This window comes from Bos grunniens, chromosome 4 (assembly GCF_055505025.1).
Source record: "Bos grunniens cultivar Pamir isolate PY7600 chromosome 4, Bosgru_T2T1.0, whole genome shotgun sequence".
NCBI lineage: Eukaryota > Metazoa > Chordata > Mammalia > Artiodactyla > Bovidae > Bos > Bos grunniens.
The window spans coordinates 89972191-89993149 of record NC_141168.1 but is presented as its reverse complement, the minus strand read 5'-3'; the positions used below and the strand labels follow the sequence as shown (position 1 = coordinate 89993149).

Sequence of the window (20959 nt, the reverse complement as noted above, 5' to 3'; positions counted from 1 at the left end):
CCCACCCTTGAACATGGCACATATCCGACGGCCTCAACAGCGGCTCCCCGTTATATTTGTCCTTTACTCACCTGTTTCTGTCTTGATATCTCTGAAAATCCAGACAGTAAAATTCCTCAAGTCACATAGTTTTCTCAATTTTTACCCTGTTTTCCTTTATCCCCTTCCAAAATCTCAAGTTGCCCTAAGTCATGGGCTTCTCCTAGAATAAAGTTCTTTTAATGTTTAGCCACAGTTAGGGGGCAAAAAAAAGTAAAGTCTTCATAATTCTTGGGGAATTGTGTTAGTGTAAAGTGATACTTCCAATAATTTATACGTATATAGGGGCATCTGAGGAAAAAAGGACATCCATTCCTGTCTTGGTTGACTACCAAATGGACATTTTTTTTCTCTCTTTCTTCACTAGCAGAATCCAGATTTTGCTCAGGCTCCTCCTAGTGGACATATCCTTAAGAGGAGGCTGGAGGTGGATCTTGATGGGACAAACACAAAGTTTAGATACAGACATAATGAAATACTGGCAAATCAGATGAAAGAGAACATCTTCTGAATGGCTTCAGAAAGTTTTCTTTACTCAAAAATGAAGACGCTCTCTTTTCTTGCATCGTCACCTACAAGGAATGCTAGAAACCATCACTACCACTTAGCATTCGTGACAGGAGAATAACTGGAGACCACAGAAAAGAGAGACAACAGTTTCATCCCAGTCATTTTGTTAACCAACCCATGGCTTTTCTGCAACTAGACTTCTTGGGTGAGGTTATAAATATTTTTATTGTTTGCCACTATTACTTGGGCTTTCTGTTAATCACAGTTAACCACAGATTTTTTTTTCATTACAGATGTAAATTATTTTTGAAATATACAAATTATTTTGTTAAAAGCCTAAGATAAAAGTCATGATTATATTGCTCTGTAGGACAGTAAGGAGTACTGTATCTAATCTAACAACCTTATTTCAACAGTCTCTGCTGCCTGTGAATCTTTTTTTCTTTGATTCTCCTGGAACCAACTTTACCATTTTTTCAATTTTCTCATTAATAAGTTAAGACATCTTTGATGTGTTTTCATTCTGTAAGTTACACTTGTACCTTTTTGAAAAGTGTAGTTAAATAGCATTATGAGTTCAAATTTTCTACTGAATTTTAAAGTGGTTTTCCACTTGAATTTAATTCAACTCTTTTATTTACAGAATTCCTGTTTCCCTGTGGTAGAGGATGCAAAGGTAGAAGAACATAGGGATGAGAGGAAAGACTAAGAAGCATCATACAATATTTTCAGTAATTTCTAGGCTTTCTTAGTAGCTACTGGGTACCCTAAGGATTGCCCTGGCCAGTAGAAAGCAGCTGTGAAGTTTGAAGTCATTATAAAGACTTTCCAGGAGCCTGTGTGCATTCAAGATTCTGATGATACAACTAGAAAAACCTACAGTGGTTATCAGACACAGCAGATATCCTGAAGAAGAAAAAAAAAAAACCATTGAGGCACCAAGTCTGGCTGGAAACAACCTATTTATCAATGGATTATTAAGAGCAACATTCACTCATATTTCCTTGGGAAACACGAAGTTTGAAGTTTTTATTTTGAAATGAACAATTAACAAATGGAAAGGACTAAAAAAGGTTTAACTCAAGGACTGCCTCTCAAAATTCTGGCTCCTTCACTCTTAACAAATGTCATTAACAAACTGTACTGAAATCCCATTTCAACATCAGGGAGACTGCTACTAATCTGGAACTTTTCTCCTGTGACCTTTTACTCTTGGACTGAATAATAATTATATATTTCAGAGCACTTTGACATTTCCAAAGAGCGTCATTCATTCTTTCACTGTGTGTATTAACATCCCTGTAAGTGGCAGGTGAAGTTTGGAATCAGGATTTTGAATACCTAGATCTTGGGATTCCCACAACTAAGAAAGCTGAATTGCATGTTGGTTCTTTTCTGGAATCACCTAACCACTGAGGGCAAGGTGAATTTAAAGCCCTGGGCTCAAGACATGAATCCATCATCTCCTTGTTGCTTAGTCACTTTGAGACTTATTTCTTTGCTCATTAGATAAGCTGACCAATTGAAGCCCTGCCTTTCCAGGTATTAAAATAATCAAGAGGATGGACTTAGCATGGTGTTCAGCACACGGCAGCATTGCTCAAAACACAGCAATTAATCAATACTGGACTCCCTCCCTGGGAGCCCCCACGGAGATGTCCTGTATGCCAGGGAGCCAGAAGGCAGCGGAGAGGCCACCGAGTGGCTCACACCGGTGGAGGGCAAGCCCCTCCCCTGCGGAAAGCCGCTCTGCTTGGTGCTCTCTCCGCCCTCAGCGGGCCGGGGCGGGGACGCCGTTCCCTTGGAAACGGGACGCACTGCTAAAGACCCTCCAGAACTCCGTCCCGCTGCGCTGTAGCTCCGAGAGCAGACGCGGGAGGCCAAGTGGGAGCAGGTGTGGGACAAGCGGCCGCGCTCGCAGTGATCGCTGGAGGAGGTGGGCGCCTCCCGGGGCGCGCCTGTGGAGGTGGCCCAGCCTACCCGGGGCTGGGGAGGGACGCGCACGACGAGCCGGCCGGTCCCGCGCCTACTCGACATACTGGATGGCAGCCCAGGTGGCAGCCCGAGAAGCTCCGATTCTTCGCCTCGCCCCAGGCGCCGGCCCGGAGGCGGCGGGCCTGGTGGAATTGGAGGAGGAAGACGAAGACGAGGAGGTGGCGGCGGCCAGGAGAGCGCGGAGTTTTGCCCAGGACGCGCGGGTGCGCTTCGTCGGCTGCCGCCTGGAGCAGTTACTGGGCCTCCCGGAAGAGAAATGGAGCCAGCATTTGGAGAGTGAAGACAACCGGCAGGTTCTGGGGGAGTTTCTGGAGAGCCCCAGCCCAGCCTGCTGCCTTCTGTTCAGCGTCACCACTGAGGGGCAGCTCGAGGCGTCCCAACAGGTAAGTGGTGAGGGGACCCGGCCACACCTCGCGTCCTGCCTGACGGACACCCGGACGGGACTGGCCAGTCGCACCTCCTTGGGTTCCTTCGGGACATGTATTAGGGCTCTTTAAAATAAATAACTTATATCAAGTGCCTGCCCCCGGAGTCCACAGAATCCCCCAGGTGCGTCCACTCTGCTGTTGAGCGGCTGTTGGTTAGTTTTCTAGAAGGTCAGCCTTTGAGCCTGCAAAAACCGCGCGTTCTTTAGCTGCCTGGTTGTTAGGCGCAAGGTGAATTCTCTCTGCCAGATAACTTTACTTTAAATCGTTCTTGGATCACTCTGGAGCCACAAGTGGTGTTTGGTAGAGCTCAAAAAGCTTGTCATGGCTCAGGCTGCCTGTCAACCACACTTCATCTCAGGGAATAATATTGATACTTAGTCTTAAAAAAAAAAAAAAAAGAATTGCCAGCAGTCTGCGCTCAGGACAGTGCTTCTTTTCCCTATTTCAATTTGACTTCTAGTACACTTGAACGTTAACGAGTTCAGTATTTGTACTTCTACGAATACAGCATTTGTACTTCTAGAGTACAAATTGGAGCCAGATTTATAGTCTTGAGATGCTTTGCTGTTAACGTAAAGTGGTACCATCATCGCTAGATGTGGTCGATTATAATGGAATCCCAGAGAAGAAAAAAATAACTGGAGTTTTACCTTAGAGTTTTACGAGTTCCGAATTTTGTTTGTTTTGCTACTCTCCTGGTTTAGTTTTTAAAAGTGTCAGAGTAGACAAAGAGAACGCTGTAGTATTAGGTTAAATAGTCATGATACCTGAAGAAATGACTTGGTAGTCATGAAAATGCTAGAATATCTTGATTAAACACGTCTGTTTTTTTGCTCTGAGGATAGTAATCAAATGTAACCTCTTGGTCTTTATCTCAGTTGGGCTTATTTGTAACAGGAAAAGGTTATACAAAAGAATAACCTTTGCTCAGATGGAAACATTTCTAATTTCTCCCTGCATTTGTTGTTAATTTTGAGACTTTATAGTATATAAGGATCTTCTGAAAGGTGATATTCCACACCAATAATACTGTGAAATTAGCTTTATAAAAGAACAAAGAAAACTGTATACACTTTACAGAGCAGTGGAACAATCTTGTTTATAAAGGTAGGCAGGATGCCAGATTTCTTTCTCATGCTTGCAATCCAGTTACAAGTTAGATGTAGTACATCTTGCTTGTTAACATGGAAACTACATTGTAGACTTAAAATAATTATTTGCTCTTGTTTCAGATTCCAAGAGATGTAAAACATAAACTTGTTTATATTGCCAAGAAGACTACTGAAAACATTGGAGTAAATGACTTCTGTCAGATAGTTTTATTTGGAGAGTTACCTGCCTCATCTCTTGGACATGTAACTGCTTTCCTAGACGAGGTACTGGTCTAGCCTTAATATTTTAATATTTAATTTATCTTCATGACACTTGAAATTAATTCAGGATAACTGGCTATTAAAAAGAATGTAGCAGCTGGTCATCTCATTAGCCAGGTGGATGGGAAATGATAGCATTTAGACTGTTCCTGAAATGAGCTGATACTGATGCTGACATTCAACAGGTGGTAATTTGTAGGATCATCCTTTACCTTTTTCTTTCTAAATAATGAAAGGAAATTAAAAAGCATCTGAAATAGGCTTCTGCACTTAGCTAAAGTATTAAACTTCCTGTTCAGAGTAAAGATAGATATACACTTTGAAAAAGTGTGTTATCAGTTTTTAAGATTCCTGTTTGTTTCTAAGTGCACTCGTGTGAGATAATGGAAAAAGATAACAGAAACAAAGTATTAGGAATGAGTGCCTTGAAATTCCTTTTCTCTCCCCTTCAACCAGAGAACTCCTCTCCAAACCCATGTTACTGGCGCTCTAATGTTCCTAAGAACCACTTAGGGATTTTGGTAAAGGCAAACTGATGCGGTAGGTCTGTAGTGGAGCTGATGCTGTTTGTTCACAAACCAGCTTTGAGGAATAAGATACAAAATGACTGAATTTGGAAGAGCCAGAGCAGTGGTTTTCAAAGTTTGCTGGATTAGCATCACCTGGGGAGCTAATGTAACTCTGCCCAGGTGACACATAATACCAATTAAATAAGAATGTCTTGGGTGGGAGCCAGGCTGCAGTAGTGGTAAAAGATTCTCAGGTGATTCTGTGTCTGTGTGGGGTTGTGTTAATCACTCAGTCGTGTTCAACTCTTTTCGAGCCCCCATGGACTGTAAAAGGCTCCTTTGTCCATGGAATTCTCCAGGCAAGAATATTGGAGTAGGTTGTCATTCCCTTCTCCAGGGGATTTTCCCGACTGAGGAATCCAACCCAGGTTGCCGGCATTGCCGGTGGATTCCGGCGGATTCTTTACCATCTGAGCTACCGGGGAAGTCCAAGTGATTCTAATGCACACCAAACTGGGGGGAAACTGGGTTAGTATCATTAAACTAGGTCTCAGTAATCAAAACAGTCTTGCCAAGACCGATATTTAATGTAGGAGTAATTGCCAACGTACGTATTTATTACTGAAGATTTATCAGCCTCCGTCTTTCACCCCTCTTCTACTTCCTGAGGCTCTTCTGCTTTCTTCTTGAGAAGTATTTTCTTTCCGTCTCTGGATTAGCTAGGGCTTCTCTCCCCCAACTTTACTTCTACCATGGTTTCTCTCTATTGAGTTTCTATAGTGTTAGTTGATTTCCAGAAGACACTAGGAAGAGAGTTTTCTATCTTAAGCACTTGAGACAGTTTTTGTTATGTCACAGGTGTTCAGGAGATTTTTACTGAACTGAATCTGATGAAAGGGTTTCACATGGAGTGTAAATAACCTTTGGTCATGGGAATCCAGGCTGCCATCAACTGGACTTAGAAGTGCAAAGCTAAAAAAAAAAAAAAGTGCAAAGCTGCACTCCTTATTGGAATGCTTTCTCTACCATCTGTGACAAAAGATATAAAACCCTTTCCAGTTTCTCTGACCTTTCTCTGCATAGCCCTCTGAGAAGTTCAAGTGAAAGAGTAAACTGTCCGTGAGTATATCTATAGAAAACAAAAAACATTCAGAACCTCATGGGTGTAGCTGGTTTGGGAAGATTCTAATTTATTTAAATATGCTTGAGGATATGAGCATTGGGACGAAAAAAGTGAGGACTTCACACTTGTCCCTTGGGTTTCTTTGTGGACAAAACTTAAATTCGGAATGAAGGGGCCCTAAGGCCTGACCAGAGTCCAAATTCTCTGTGGTCTGACCTCCCTGTGACCTCTCGACTCATTTCAATTGCTAACTCCTGGCCTCCTTGGGGTGGTTCCTTAATTATTTCAGGCACACTGTTGCCCTGGGGCCTTTGCTCTTGCTGTTTCTTCCTCTTCCCCAGAATCCACTCAGCCAACCCATTCATGTCTTAAGTCTTTTTGCTCAAATATCTCTTGTTTATGAAGCCGCCCTCCAGCTAAACAAGGATCTTTGAAGGGCCTGGACCTAGGGTCAGGCAAGTGAGGCCCCCAGCTCAAGAGGAGAACTTCCAGGGAGGTGAGGAGAAACAAAAACAACTCATTAATCAAGATGAATAATAGTTTAAGGCAGTTTTTGTGTGTTTTGTTTTTTTCTTTGGCTGCACCACAAGACTTAAAAAATCTTAGTTCCCTGAGCAGGGATTGAACTCAGGTGCTAGCAGTGAAAGCATGGAGTCTTAACCACTGAGTACCGGGGGATTCCCTAAGGCAATGTTTTAAAAAATCAAAATTAACGCAAGTAAATAACTTTAAAAATAGGATCACTAACAGTGCCGTGCCAAGTCATGTTGGAGCCTAAGGCAAAACGTCAGTAACACTCTTTATTAAAAAATGTCTATTTTGTTTATCAGTTTTGGATTAATTTTTATTTAAAATTTTAAAATATGATTCATCTTATTGAGCTGTTGAGCTTTCCTGGTAACTCAGGGGTGAAGAATCCACCTGGAATGTAGGAGACTCAGGTTCTATCCCTGGGTTGGGAAGATCCCCTGGAGAAGGAAATGGCAACCCTTTCCAGTATTCTTGCCTGGAAAACCCCATGAAAAAGAGGAGGCTGGCAGGCTCTAGTCCATGAGGTCGCAGATTCGGACACAATTTAGTGACTAAACAACAAATCAAGTTGTTGCTGTTTGTGGGGTTCTTTTGTGGCCTCTTATGTTTTGTTCCATGGTGACTGCCTTACTTGCCTTACCCTCATGGCAGCTCTTAATCTTTCCTCACTGTGTGCTTGTGTACTCAGGCATATCTAAGTCTCTGCGAGCCCATGGGCCATAGCCTGCCAGGCTCCTATTCTCCAGGCAAGAATACTGGAGTGGGTTGCCATTTCTTTCTCTAGGGAATCTTCCCAACCCAGGAACTGAACCCACAAGTCTTGTGTCTTCTGTATTGGCAGGCTGGTTCTTTACCAGTTGAGCCACCAGGGATGAGTCCCAAACCCCCAAGTTCTGCTTGACACATAGTAACAGTTAAGTAAGTACTTGCTAAATGAACAAAAGTTAAATAAGGGCTAAAGATATCCTCTTCTAAGAGACAAAACAATGGAGCTTCAAGGTATTTTTATAGAGGAAAAGCATTTGGTGTATGACCTCTGATCAGATCAGATCAGATCGGTCGCTCAGTTGTGTCCGACTCTTTGCAACCCCATGAATCGCAGCACGCCAGGCCTCCCTGTCCATCACCAACTCCCGGAGTTCATGTCCATTGAGTCAGTGATGCCATCCAGCCATCTCATCCTCTGTCGTCCCCTTCTCCTCCTGCCCCCAATCCCTCCCAGCATCAGAGTCTTTTCCAATGAGTCAACTCTTCACATGAGGTGGCCAAAGTACTGGAGTTTCAGCTTTAGCATCATTCCCTCCAAAGAAATCCCAGGGCTGATCTCCTTCAGAATGGACTGGTTGGATCTCCTTGCAGTCCAAGGGACTGTCAAGAGTCTTCTCCAACACCATAGTTCAAAAGCATCAATTCTTCGGCGCTCAGCCTTCTTCACAGTCCAACTCTCACATCCATACATGACCACAGGAAAAACCATAGCCTTGACTAGACGGACCTTTGTTGGCAAAGTAATGTCTCTGCTTTTGAATATGCTATCCAAGTTGGTCATAACTTTCCTTCCAAGGAGTAAGCGTCTTTTAATTTCATGGCTGCAGTCACCATCTGCAATGATTTTGGAGCCCAGAAAAATAAAGTCTGACACTGTTTCCACTGTTTCCCCATCTATTTCCCATGAAGTCATGGGACCGGATGCCATGATCTTTGTTTTCTGAACGTTGAGCTTTAAGCCAACTTTTTCACTCTCCACTTTCACTTTCATCAAGAGGCTTTTGAGTTCCTCTTCACTTTCTGCCATAAGAGTGGTATCATCTCCGTATCTGAGGTTATTGATATTTCTCCTGGCAATCTTGATTCCAGCTTGTGTTTCTTCCAGTCCAGTGTTTCTCATGATGTACTCTGCATATAAGTTAAATAAACAGGAATCTTCCATTTGAATTTTTTTGACATTTATGACAACCGTGGGCCTATTACCATACAAATTCCCAAGTGTCCCTTTGGGCTTTTCACTTGGAATTTGTATGCTAACAAGCCCACAGTTGTCATTTGTTCCTTTAGTCAATACTTGTTTAATATCTACTTGGTACCACTGACAGGACATACCTGGCAGTTAGTGATGACATTTCTGCCCTCAGAAAGCATGCAGTCTAACTAGGGAGGCAGACAGCTGAACAAACAGGGATACAGCGTGGTGGGCATTGTGGTTTCAGCAGGATGCTGCATCATCTTACAGAGTTGTCAGGGAAGGTAGGAAGTCTCAATAGGTTACAGGTCTTGATTTGCCTGAGTTGGTTCCAGTCTCCTCTGTTATAGATCATATGACATCTGCTAATTCTTATTGTTTTTACTCTCAAAAGCATCCACGGTTGTATGGTAAATTATTTATTGAAGGTAAATCATTGTAAATTATTTGATAAATTGTTTGTTGAAGGACAAGGAGCAGTAACTAGGTATGGAGAAGGGAGGAAGTAAGAAGCAGTGCAAAGGCCCAAAGGTGAGGAAATGGAGATTGCATTTTTAAAAACAAAGTACATTACTGCAGTTAGATTGGGGAAGAGCTGGAGGGTGGTGAGGAATAAAGCTGGAAAGGCTGATTAGAAAACTTAACACCCTGCAACTTTTTCATCCAGGTGTTGCCACCAAGGCCAGTTGTCAAACCCGCATCCATGTATTTATTTTTGAAAGATGATGGTGGTTATGCGTGTTCTCTGAAGGTTTTTATTAGGACAGATTTCATTTAAAAGTTTGAAATCAAATGGGCCATTGCATTCTAAACTAATTAACTACTGTCTTTCTGGGTACTTTCTGGTACACAAGAAGAAAAACATTTAATGAAAGGATTGGTGAATTGGTGACTCAATCAAGGACCAAAGAGGGACTATGTTACTGAAGTAGTGATTGGATTGAAAAGTGTTGAGGGAATTTTCCAGTGTTGTTGTTCTTACACTGGAGTAAAATAAAGGGATGGACCAGGTGTTTAAACAGGAGATGAGAAAAAGTCATTTATGACTTCATATTTATTTTTTTCTCATTTCATGACCTAATATACTCTCATTTATATTCAATGTTGTATAGTCTTTGAAGTTCGACACAGATATACACTGATAAACAGTAATTTATGTTGATATGCTAGGCTCTCCCAGAATTCTCTTCCCAGCCCTGATCTCTCTCCTGAACTTTAACCTTGGACTTCCACTGCCCACGTTAGATCTGAAATGTCTATTACACTTGCTGTGAAATAGACATCTCAGATCTAATGTGTGCAAAATTTTACTCCTGATCTACTGTTCAATATTATCATGTGTCCCTATATGCTATTATTTTAACTATATTATATAATTTAGCAAAAGTATTAAAAATGTCATGCAGTTATTTCTTTAAGTATTATGTTGACCCATATCTTGAAAGAAACAATAACTGTAAATGTTTCTCAAGCCAGAATGAAAAGTATGATTTGGTTCTTGCAATCAGTATCTGGACCACATTCCTATATATTTCAATTTAAGAAGTCTAGCAGAGGCCTAGGCTTCTGTATTTTGAAATTATTGACCAGGTAATACTCTCTACTGATTTAAGAACTGTTGTTAAAAGGAAGATGCCATGTTTCAAAAAAGGACAAAGTGAGTAAAGAGAATGCTGCTGCTGCTAAGTTGCCTCAGTCGTGTCTGACTCTGTGTGACCCCATAGACGGCAGCCCACCAGGCTCCGCTGTCCTGGGATTCTCCAGGCAAGAACACTGGAGTGGGTTGCCATTTCCTTCTCCAGTACATGAAAGTGAAAAGTGAAAGTGAAGTCGCTCAGTCATGTCCAACTCTTCACTACCCCATGGACTGCAGCCCACCAGGCTCCTCCGTCCATGGGATTTGCCAGGCAAGAGTAAAGGAGTGGGTTGCCATTGAGAATGCCAGCAGAGACTTTTTTACATGTATTGTATATCCGCTAGTAAACACGTCCAAATTATTTTGGTTCAGAGAAAGTTTGGGGATTTTTCTTATAAAGCATAAAACCTAGACAAAAAACTTCCAGCTAAAAACAAAACCCCAGATTAATTGAATTCCTTTGTATATGCTTGTTGCTAACGAGGTTTATTTTCACTACAGAGCACATCCCAGGTCAACTTGTTTGAAATGATGTTCATGGAGATACTCGAGCCCTCTGCTTAACTGCTCTACAAAGCATGTGGCTCAGAATTGCGTAACAGTTTTATCTATAGCTTATGACACAAATACTTAATTTTAAAAGAAGTTGGTCTTGTCACAGAACAGTAAATAGAGTGAAAGTTTGAAACAGTAAACTGGAAATGTTGAAGAACCAGAATTATCCCTATCCCTGACTTTTAGAAAAGCTGTTGATACTGGGAATTTAATCTAGAAAGCAGTTGTTCAGTGGGTCAGTGCATGGGCAGCCCAGCAAGCCTAAGTCTTCAGTCTCGTTTCCAAAGCTCTTCATGCCCCGCCCCTGCTTTCCTCACAGGGCCTCTCCTTAGGGGTGCTGGCTCCAGTTTCAGGCAGGCCAGACTGGAACTTTCTCAGAAGCCATGTACTCCTTTAGCCTTCAGTGGTTTTGCATCCGTGTTCAGCCCTACTCGTTCATCTTTAAGATTTAAACCAAGTATCAACTTTCCTGGCGAGTCTTCCCTAATACCCCTCCCAGTCAGAGATGGGTGTTTTTCCCGTGTTTTCCACACGACAGGAAAATGTGCCTCTCATGGCAGTTCTGACCGACAGAGCTCAACACACTAGTATTTTTTTTGTTTTTATTGAAGTATAGTTGATTTATAGTGTTGTATTAGTTTCTGCTATAGAGCAAATTCAGATATATAGAGAGAGCAAGATTCAGATATATACATTCTTTCCCATTATGGTTTATCTCAGGATATTGAGTGTAGTTCCCTGTGCTGTACAGTAGGACTTAATTGCTTATGCATCCTTTATGTAATAGTTGACATCTGCTGGTCTCTGGCTCCCAGTACCTTCTTCCCCAGCCCTCCTCCCCCTTGGCAACCACAAGTCTGTTCTCTGCCTGGGAGTCTATTTCTGTTTCATACATAAGTTGGTTTGCCTTGTATTTTGGATTCCACATATAAGTAATACTATATGGCATTTGTCTTTCTCTTTCTGACTTAATTCACTTAGTATGATAATCTCTAGGTCCATTCATGTTGCAAATGGCTTTATTTCATTCTTTTCTATGGCTGAGTAGCATTCCATTGTATATACACATCTTCTTTATCCATTCATCTGTGGATGGGCATTTAGATTGTTGCCACTGAAAGACACACTATTTCTTACTAATCTCCTAGCTCAAGAAGTGGTGGGTACAAAGCAGGAAAATATAATACAATTTGGAAATATTTGTTTTATCCCCATTGGAAAATGAAATGAATTTTCAGTTTGTTTGTAGTTAACTAGAAGATTGTGTTCTCAAAATCAACTTTAAAAAGGAAGGGTGTTTTCTAAGCATTTTAGCTAATGGAAAATTTATGGTTAACACTGAAAGTCTAGACAGATTGTGTCAGAAAAAAATGTTTACAATTAGTACATATTGGAAAAGAGTGAGGAAGCAAGAGACTAACTTCACTAACTCAACAAACTATAATTACTTAACATATGCTGTACTTTGGGAACACAAAAAATAATTTTGGAGGTTTCCCACACATATAGTTTCATTGATATTCCCACCTTAATGGTGGAAGGAGTTCCAAAAAAGGTTCATATAATTTAATAAATATCTTTCTATTAAAATTTAATCCACTGGGATGGCCCTCAGAGTTGGACAAGATGAATTTGCTTTTGCCATGTGATTCAAGAAGATTTTTTCCATTAGTACACCTGCCAATGTGTTCAATTTGCATTAAGAAAGCAGTTTACTTACTTGACATGATTTTGCTTATTTCATACAGGATCTGAGTTACTGGGAGCCTCCATAAATGTTTGATAAATATGTAAATGAATGAGCAAGCAGTATAGTACTTCCACTTTGAAAGAATTTGTCTAATTGATTAAGTCTAAATGGTCACTGACTTTGTCATCTGTAGATTTGATGTCACAGGAGGACATTATGAAGTTGAAATTGAGTGGTTTAGTTTCTGATCTTGTGTAACAAGAAAATCTTTGAAGGAATACGTTGTCTGTAAATTAATTAATTTTTCTGCTTAAAATGTTTTTCTTTCTCTAGATTTTAGTGCCAATTATTTCTAATAAGAACAACCATAAATCCTGGTCATGCTTTATTTCACAAGACATGGAACATCATATAGAAGTCTTGAAAAGTAAAATGCATATTTTTAGGGGCAAAATGTTGAGAAGAACTCTTCTACCAATTCCCACTATTGCAGGAAACATTGACCTGGATCAGAAATATTCAGAGACCAAGTACGTAATGATACAGTTTACACAAGATGTCAAAATGGAGACGTGATATACCTACTTAATATCACACCCCTGTAACACCCCCGTGTTAGCAATATTTTTAAAATATTATTGTAATGACAGCATATTTTAAAAATAAAAAAAACATTAAAATACTAAGTCCTGTCCTTAGTCGGATGAAATGATTCATTTTTGTATTATATTATTAATCATTTCAGTGTTTGCAGACTGGAGCCAAATGAAAGGAGAGTACTCCACGCAATTGAATCAGTGGTTATTAAATGGTCACATCAAATCCAAGAAATCATAGAGAAAGATTCAGTGCAGCCTTTGCTAAATGGTCTTCACTCAAATCCTCAAACTGAACTGGATTTCTGGATGATGAGAAGAGAGAACCTATCATGCATTTATGATCAAGTAAGTAGAGAGCCCTAGAAATTGCTTGTCAATTGAATTAGCAAAGTCACTTGTTGAATTTGATGCCCCAAACCAGTGATTTCCAATAACTTTAAAGGTTTAACACACTGTCTTTGAATGACTTACTCAATTCTTACTGCAAAATTCTCTATAGTATGCATTCTTAAAATTAATGGGTATTAAAGGTGAACTTGCCTTTTTGAAAATATTTTGACAGCATGTGAGTAATTGGAAACACTTTGTGGCATAGGAAGTGTAGTTCCCAAGGGAAATGTTGAAGATTTTTGTGATTTAATTAATCTAGTTGATATAATTGATTTGGGAAAGGAGTAGGCTTTGCTTAGTGGAGAGATGCAACTTTGGAAGAACTAACTGGTTCCTCTGCTAGTGTTTGCCTTAGAAGTTTATTCAGTTTAATGTTCTAAAAACTAAGACATTCATTCACTTGTTCACCTATCTCTTAGAGATTTTTTGGAAACAGATTTTATATGAAAATTTATCTTACATATATAATAAAATGTAATTTAGGTTTTTAAAAAAGTCAAAGACCTATAAATGTAAAATAAAATACAAGCTTAAGGAAAAAATGTTAATTTTAAAAATTATTTTCAACGTGAAACCAGGTACATCTTTGAGTATTAAATACTGTGTGTATTGTGCATTAATGGAATATAATTTAAATATTTTTTGCAGAATGCATTTATTTAGTCATTAATCTAGGTATTATATATATTTCAATTTAGCTTCAGACTCCTATTGTCCTCAAAATGGTTAAGATCCTGAAAAATAAGCAAAGCAGCTATTTTCCAACATTGAAAGACATTTTCATGGCTGTGAAAAATGGTAAGACTTGTGTTCCTTGGCCTGGATCAGTGGTCCCTCCTGATCTGACTCCTGCCTGTTTGCTCAGCCTCCTACCCTTAGTATGCTCATGAAATGATTGCACTTGACTCTCCTAATGGTAAATCCATCTTAATCGTCTGCGGTTTATTCTTCAGCTCTTAGTAAACCATTTAAGTACTTACTAAAGAGGATCTAGAGTGAACTTTCAGTGAGAGTGCCTGTGTGGAGGGGAAAGGCTTTTGGTATTTATCAGCAAGTCATTGAATGCCCAGCATGGAGATTTTCTAATCAACAGTTGGGTTGCAATTAGTCCAGTTATTCATCAGTAGAATCTCCGAATTTGCTTAAGTTCCACCATTTATTTAACTCCTAAGAATGCAAAATCATCATTGAAGATTTAACACACAGAGAGGAGGGTTTGTTTGTTGAGTTTCCAACAGATAATACAAGCACATTGTTTAAAGCCAGAAATTAAAAGATGGTATTTATAATTTAAAATATAAAAGTGCAAATTCTCCTTATCTTTTCAGTACCCAGTTTCAGTCTCAACCAGTAACCCTCTCCATAGTTTTTTTTATTTCTGTTCATGTTTCTTTAGGCATGTGTAAGCAAATATGGATATGACCCATGATTCTAAAGTTTTAAATGATAAAATTGTAAGATAGCATGGCTCAATAGCTGGGTTTTGTTTTGTTTTTTTTGGCTATGTGCACATCTTGTGGGATGTTAGTTCCCAGACCAGAGACTGAATCCGGACCCCCGGCAGTGAAAGCACAGAGTCCTAACCTCCAGACCACCAGGGAACTCCTGATTTTGTTTCTGACATTAGAAAATTATTTTTAAATTTTTAATGTGTAATACATGGAAGGTTAGAAAATACTTAACATTTACTTTGAGAAAGTTATGCTAACTCTTTAGGCTTTTCTCCATAAACTGTTGTCTTAAGGCCTCTTTTCAAACAGGGAGTTAGATCTGAGTTTCTGCCCCAGATTCACTCAGTACAGCTTTTTGCTGAGTCTCTGGTTTCCATTGGCCAAATTGGCATATTAAAACTTTGTTTGCAAATTGTTGCAAAGATTGAAACACTGTTTTGCAACCTTGTCACCACTGACACTTTGGGGAGGATAATTCTTTGTTGTGGGGAACCGCCCTAAGCATTGCAGCCTATTTAGCAGCATTGCTGGAGTCTACCCACTACCCCCATGCCCATTATGACAAAAAAACGTAAGACATTGCTAGATGACCTTCAGTGGGGAAGACCTCCCCTGGCTGAGAACCACTGGACTGAAGATTTAATACATAGTGTACAAAGTACCAGGCTTCCCTGGTGGCTCAGTGGTAAAGTGTCCGCCTGCCAATGCAGGAAATACAGGGGACATGGGTTCGATTCCTGGTTTGGAAAGATCTCCCGGGAAAGGATATGGCAATCCAGTATTCCTGCCTGGGAGATCCCATGGACAGAGGAGCCTGGGTGGGCTACAGTCCATGGGGCGGTTAAAGAGTCTGACATGACTTAGCAACTAAACAAGTACAAAGTACTAGGCACACAGTAAGTGTACCCTCCATTAATAGAAGCTGCTGCTGGTGTTTTCTGTTAGTAAGATTTAACATTTTCTTTGGATACAAGGTCTGCAGGAATAAATCCCAGGGATCCTTGGAGCCTTATGAGTATACAGCCTAGAGATTCAGGGGAAAAAACACTTTGAGTACAGCAAGTGGCCCAAAGCCATTGTTAGTTAGAGTTAGAAGATTTACTGGAGGCTCTGTAAAGTCACTAGATAGGCTTATCACATTTTAAGGGCACTTTACCTATTACATGCAGTTATTTGATTTTGAAATTAATATTGAAAACACATTCATTTCAGAACATAAGTGCAACTGGGACAAAAATGGTTCCTGGACCCTCTCTTTCTTCCCAGGTCTTTATTATTAGATGGACAGATATATGAGTTACTTGTCAAGTAGAGTAGTACGGGTGGGTAGATATCTGATTCTGACAGCCAAAAAAAAAAAAAAAAAGTGTAGCAGGTTATTTTGTTTTTAATCTCTTACAGGAGTATTTTGTACTGTAAGAAAACAAGAATTTAGTTTCCTTCATATCCTACTTTCATAGGAGATGCCTTTCAGTTAAGCAAAAGTATTTGTAGCCTCAGGAGTAAAATGGAGTCTGATGGAAATCTATTTAGGGCCGTCAGAAGGGCCAGTTTTAAGAGAAAATTTGAATTAGATTAAGCAGTAATTAATAATAGTTAACTATTTAAATTTTTTTCATATAGCTTTAAAAAATATACCTTATTCCTACCATGCTTAACAATTTTTTAAAATTTATTTTTAATTGAAGGATAATTGCTTTACAGTGTTTTGTTGGTTTCTACCAAACATCAATATGATACGTTAAACAATTTTAAATTTGAGATAAAATTCACATAACATTTTTAAAGAGTGCAGTTCAGTGGCATTTAGTGTATTCACAGTATCCTGTAACTATTGCCTCTGTGTCTAGAATATTTTCATCACCCATGCTTAAAAATTTCAATAGTTACATTTTGAATAATAATGTGATAGAAAAATTTTCAGTCCTTGTATAAGTTACTCTCATAGGATAAAAGAATGAAACAATAAATGATTAAATTGTGCTGGTAGCAAGTACCTAGGAGGAATTAACATTCTGCTGATGAAGCTTGTGAGTCTTCAGTCACAATTTACTTGTGCTGTAAGGGTGAATATGCCCGGGCTCTTTTGAAGGGTTCTTACAGCCAGACAATATGTGAAGCTTTTCCTAACCTGTCATGTGTCAATTGTAGGATAAATAATCTAAAAAGAGGCAACATTTAAGTATAACCATGTTGTTTTGCATTGTTGTCTTGAACTTGTGAAGTGAATTTAGATAGAAGAGACTGCCTCACATTAATGGTGGTTTCTTTTCAGCTCTGCTCGAAGCCCAAGATGTGGAACTTTACCTGAGACCCCTGAGGAGACACATTCAGTGTCTGCAGGAGACGGAATTCCCACAGACCGGTGTATTAATTGCCCCGTTATTTCATACCATCTGTCTGATCTGGAGTCATTCCAAGTTTTATAATACCCCTGCTCGGGTCATAGTTTTATTGCAAGAGTTTTGTAATCTCTTCATTGACCAGGTATGTAGCATGAAAAAATAGAGTCAATGAGAATTATTGCCATGTGGTAGGTTTTATTGGGGTTTCTCTGGTGGCTCTCTGCCTGCAATGCAGGAGACCCGGATTTGATCCCTGGGTTGGGAAGATCCCCTGGAGAAGGGAATGGCAACCCACTCCAGTGTTCTTGCCTGGAGAATCCCATGGACAGAGGAGCCTGGCAGGCTATAGTCCATGGGGTTGCAAAGAGTCAGACACAACTGAGCAAAACTATCGCTTTCACTTTTCAAGTTTTATTAGATCAATGAGGAATGAATAAATCCAGTTAGAGATAAATTTATTCCTCTTTTTTCAGAGAGGACTTTTATGGTAACAAAGGCCAGGTGATTTTCTATCCTAAATGGCAAAGGAGCTCTAGAAATAACTTAAATACGATCACAGGACAGGTTGTTAGTGGATTCTGTTTTGTTTAATACCCTCCTTTTCTTCAGAGATTTAAGATAGCTTCTAATACAAGGTGCACATGTGTAGTACTTTCTTTGTATCTTACCTTTTGGTTTCCATGGAAACGCAGGCTGAGGGAGGACTTTTGGAAAGTAGAGAACTGGGTAGAAGCAAGAATGATCCTCAAAAAAAGTAGTCAAATTAAAAAAATAGTAGTCGAATTAAAAATTTGATTCATGGGTAATCTTTAAAAATCTCTTGCTTATAATTGTTTCTCTACTCTTTACATTATAAAATACTTTAAAAAATTAGACTGCTTCCTCATCCAGTGGAAAGTGGTAATTCCTCTTGTGTCCATAGTATCAGAGAGCATTTCGTAATTTCAGAGCTAAAAGATACTAGAAGGGTATATCATCTAGTGATTCTCTAAGGGTGTGTGTGTGTGTGTGTGTGTGAGCCTGCTTTAATTGCTATAACAGAATCCCACAGGTTGGGTGGCTTCATTTTCAGAAATTGCTTTCTCACAGTTTTGGGGGCTGGGAGACCAGTCCAGGTTCCTGCATTTGTGTATTCTGGCCAGTGTTCTTTCTGGCTTGCAGATAGCTGCCTTCTCTCTGTGCCCTCATGTGGTGGAGAGAAAGATCTTCCTCCTCCTCTTACAAAACCACAGTCCTATCAGATATGAGGACAGTCCACCCTCCTGTCCTCATTTAACCTGAATTACCTGCTGAAGACTCCATCTCTGGGTAGTCACATTGGTGGTTAGGGCTCCAACACAGGCACTGTTTCAGAGGGGACGGCACAGTTCAGTCCACAGCAGGGTCTGTATCAGGGTGTGGGTCTGAACCCCTAAGGGGTTTTTGTAAAATGGATGCCAGAGAATCAGAATCTGTGCATGTGGCTTAGCCTTTGTGTTGCTAAGACCGCCCCTTATGAGAGTCGCATCACTTCTACCTGTAACTGGCAAACTGGAACAGAAAGAAGGGCCTAAGTTCACATTAACTGGAAAGTCTAAGTGTGCAAAGACTTGGGGATTAGCATTCTCCAGGAGAATCAGATGATAATTTCAAAACTCTACTTTGTTCATGTGTGTTAGATTGACTTGATCCTTAGTCTCTCATCCATGTAAATAAGGTGGCTTTTGGTAGCACTAGAGGGATATTCTGCTACTAGAAGAACTTCCCTGGAAAGAGACTGACTTTGTTTTTAGTTCTGGACCGATGGGTTTTATGATGGACAGGGAATCCTGGCGTGCTGCAGTCCACTGGCTCACAAAGAGCTGGACACGACTGAGTGACTGAACTGAACTGAAAGCATTTTATTTTCTCTCCTGGAGCAATCCTGTGGCCAGGAAGATAGGATATTTTAGACAGATCTGGATCACTAGCTCAGGGAAGGGTGGACAACTATGATTGACCTAAATAAATCCCCAATCTAGTTTAATGCTTCTCACGTCATGACTCATATTGAAAATTAAAAAATTTTGTTGCACAGTGGGGTAAATTGGAGGAAATTGGGAACCCTGAGAATCTGCTCATGGTCAAGGCAAGCAGCTCAGAGCTTCTGCTGCCCCAGGCCCCAGCTCTTTGCTGTCCTAAGCATCCAAGAGAGGGATGTTGTAGGAGAAACTGGCTGGGGAACTGGGTTCCCTTCCAATCGCTGATACTTTTTCAGATGAATTAACTGAAACTTGAAAGATATCATTTGCTCAATTTCCTTGAGAGTTTAGGGGGACAAATTAAAGTACAGGTCTTCTGACCTGCAGTTTAGAGTTTTGGGAGTATAAGATTGAGTTAGGGGTGTGGGTTCTTCTCTCTGCTTCTGACGAGATAGAATATATGCAAAGTGCTTTGGACTCAGACCAACAAAGATTCAAATTTAATTGAACCATTTTAGAGGAGAAGGGAATGCTACCCATTTCCAGTTTTCTTGCCTGGAGAATTCCAGGGACAGAGGAGCCTGGCAGGCTATATAGTCCAGGGGGTCGCAGAAGAGTCAGACATGACTGAGCACACGGTGGAGTTAAATCACTTCTCTGAGCCTCAGTTTCTGCCCTTGTAAGTGCCTAGTTCATGGGCTGTTGTAAGGATCCAAGGAGAGAACCTAAATGAAATGCTCAGTGCAACATGTAATAGAAATCAGTAAAAGTTCCACTAGTTGCAGCTCTTGATTGGAGATGATGGGTCACTTCCTCGCTATATTTTAGTGTCTCCTCTGGCTTCATTCTATTTCTGATTCTCTGTTGTGCAAACTCCGTTTTGCCCTTTTGTTAAGTGAGTGCACTGGGCCCTAATGGACATAGCTCATGTGAAAGGCTTTGATCCCTACTGTGGTTTTAACAACCATGATCACAGCTTCTCCCAAACCCCTTTTGAGGATCCTCATCTCATTTTGAGAATGATCCAAACTTTTACTGCAAAGCCCTGTTAGTGTAGAAACCTCAAAGATTGTCCTTCATTTTTATAGATGGCTTGCAGAGAGCCCTGGTTACCTGTAAGCCTGTTAACCTATTATCCCTGGCCCCTGGTCAGTGTCCGTGGTCAAAGTTTGCCAAACTCCTGAGGAAATAACCTTGCTTCCCTTGTTCCTTAGTTACTCTTCCTGGCTTATGTCCAAAGGTTTAGTTGACCCAATTTCCTAGATTCTCCAAGTAGACTTTGTAGTAAATCTGTCCCAACATGTAAGGAATCAAAAGTGGGCAGTGAGTAAACTTTCATGCCTGGGTTCTCTGAAGAGCTAACCTCTGCAGTGCCCATTACCACCTCCAGTTGTTTGTTGTCCAGCTGATTTTTAATGCCTTTTTAATGCACAGTGTGTATGTGCACAGCCGGTCAGCCGTGTGCGACTTTCTGCAACCCCATGGACTGTAGCCCATAGGCTCCTCTGTCCGCGACATTTCCCAGGCGAGAATACTGGAATGGGTTGCCATTTTCTCCAGCAGGGGATCCTCCCAACCCAGGGGTCACACCTGTGTCTCCTGTGACTCTGGCATTGGCAGGTGGACTCTTTACTACTGTACCACCTGGAAAGCCCCAGCAGGCACTGTATAGTTTCTTTTATTTGCCAGAATTCTTCTAAGCCCTTCACAAAAATCTATGAATTTAATCTTCTAGTGGCACTATGATATAGGTACTATTTGTTAGTAGATCCAGCTTATATTTAAAAAATAGTCCAGAAAATCCAGAGTCCAAAGAAAGTCCAAAGTCCAGAAAGGAGAAATAGCATGCCCAAGGTCATCCAGCTTGTAAGAAAGAGCTCTTACC

At 40.4% G+C, this 20959-nt stretch overlaps 1 protein-coding gene across 2 annotated transcripts in view; it reads left to right on the top strand.

Annotated features, from left to right (window-relative positions):
• The first annotated feature begins 1553 nt into the window (after positions 1–1553).
• DNAH11 (dynein axonemal heavy chain 11) overlaps positions 1554–20959 on the top strand; it is a 369573-nt gene continuing 350167 nt past the window's right edge. For both annotated transcript variants that reach the window (XM_086397406.1, XM_086397407.1), the window contains exons 1-6: positions 1554–2927; positions 4205–4348; positions 12683–12879; positions 13095–13293; positions 14037–14136; positions 17065–17276. In XM_086397406.1, the coding sequence (XP_086253532.1) occupies positions 2112–2927; positions 4205–4348; positions 12683–12879; positions 13095–13293; positions 14037–14136; positions 17065–17276 (1668 nt within the window). In that variant the 5' untranslated portion in view covers positions 1554–2111. The remainder of the gene's footprint in view (positions 2928–4204; positions 4349–12682; positions 12880–13094; positions 13294–14036; positions 14137–17064; positions 17277–20959) is intronic.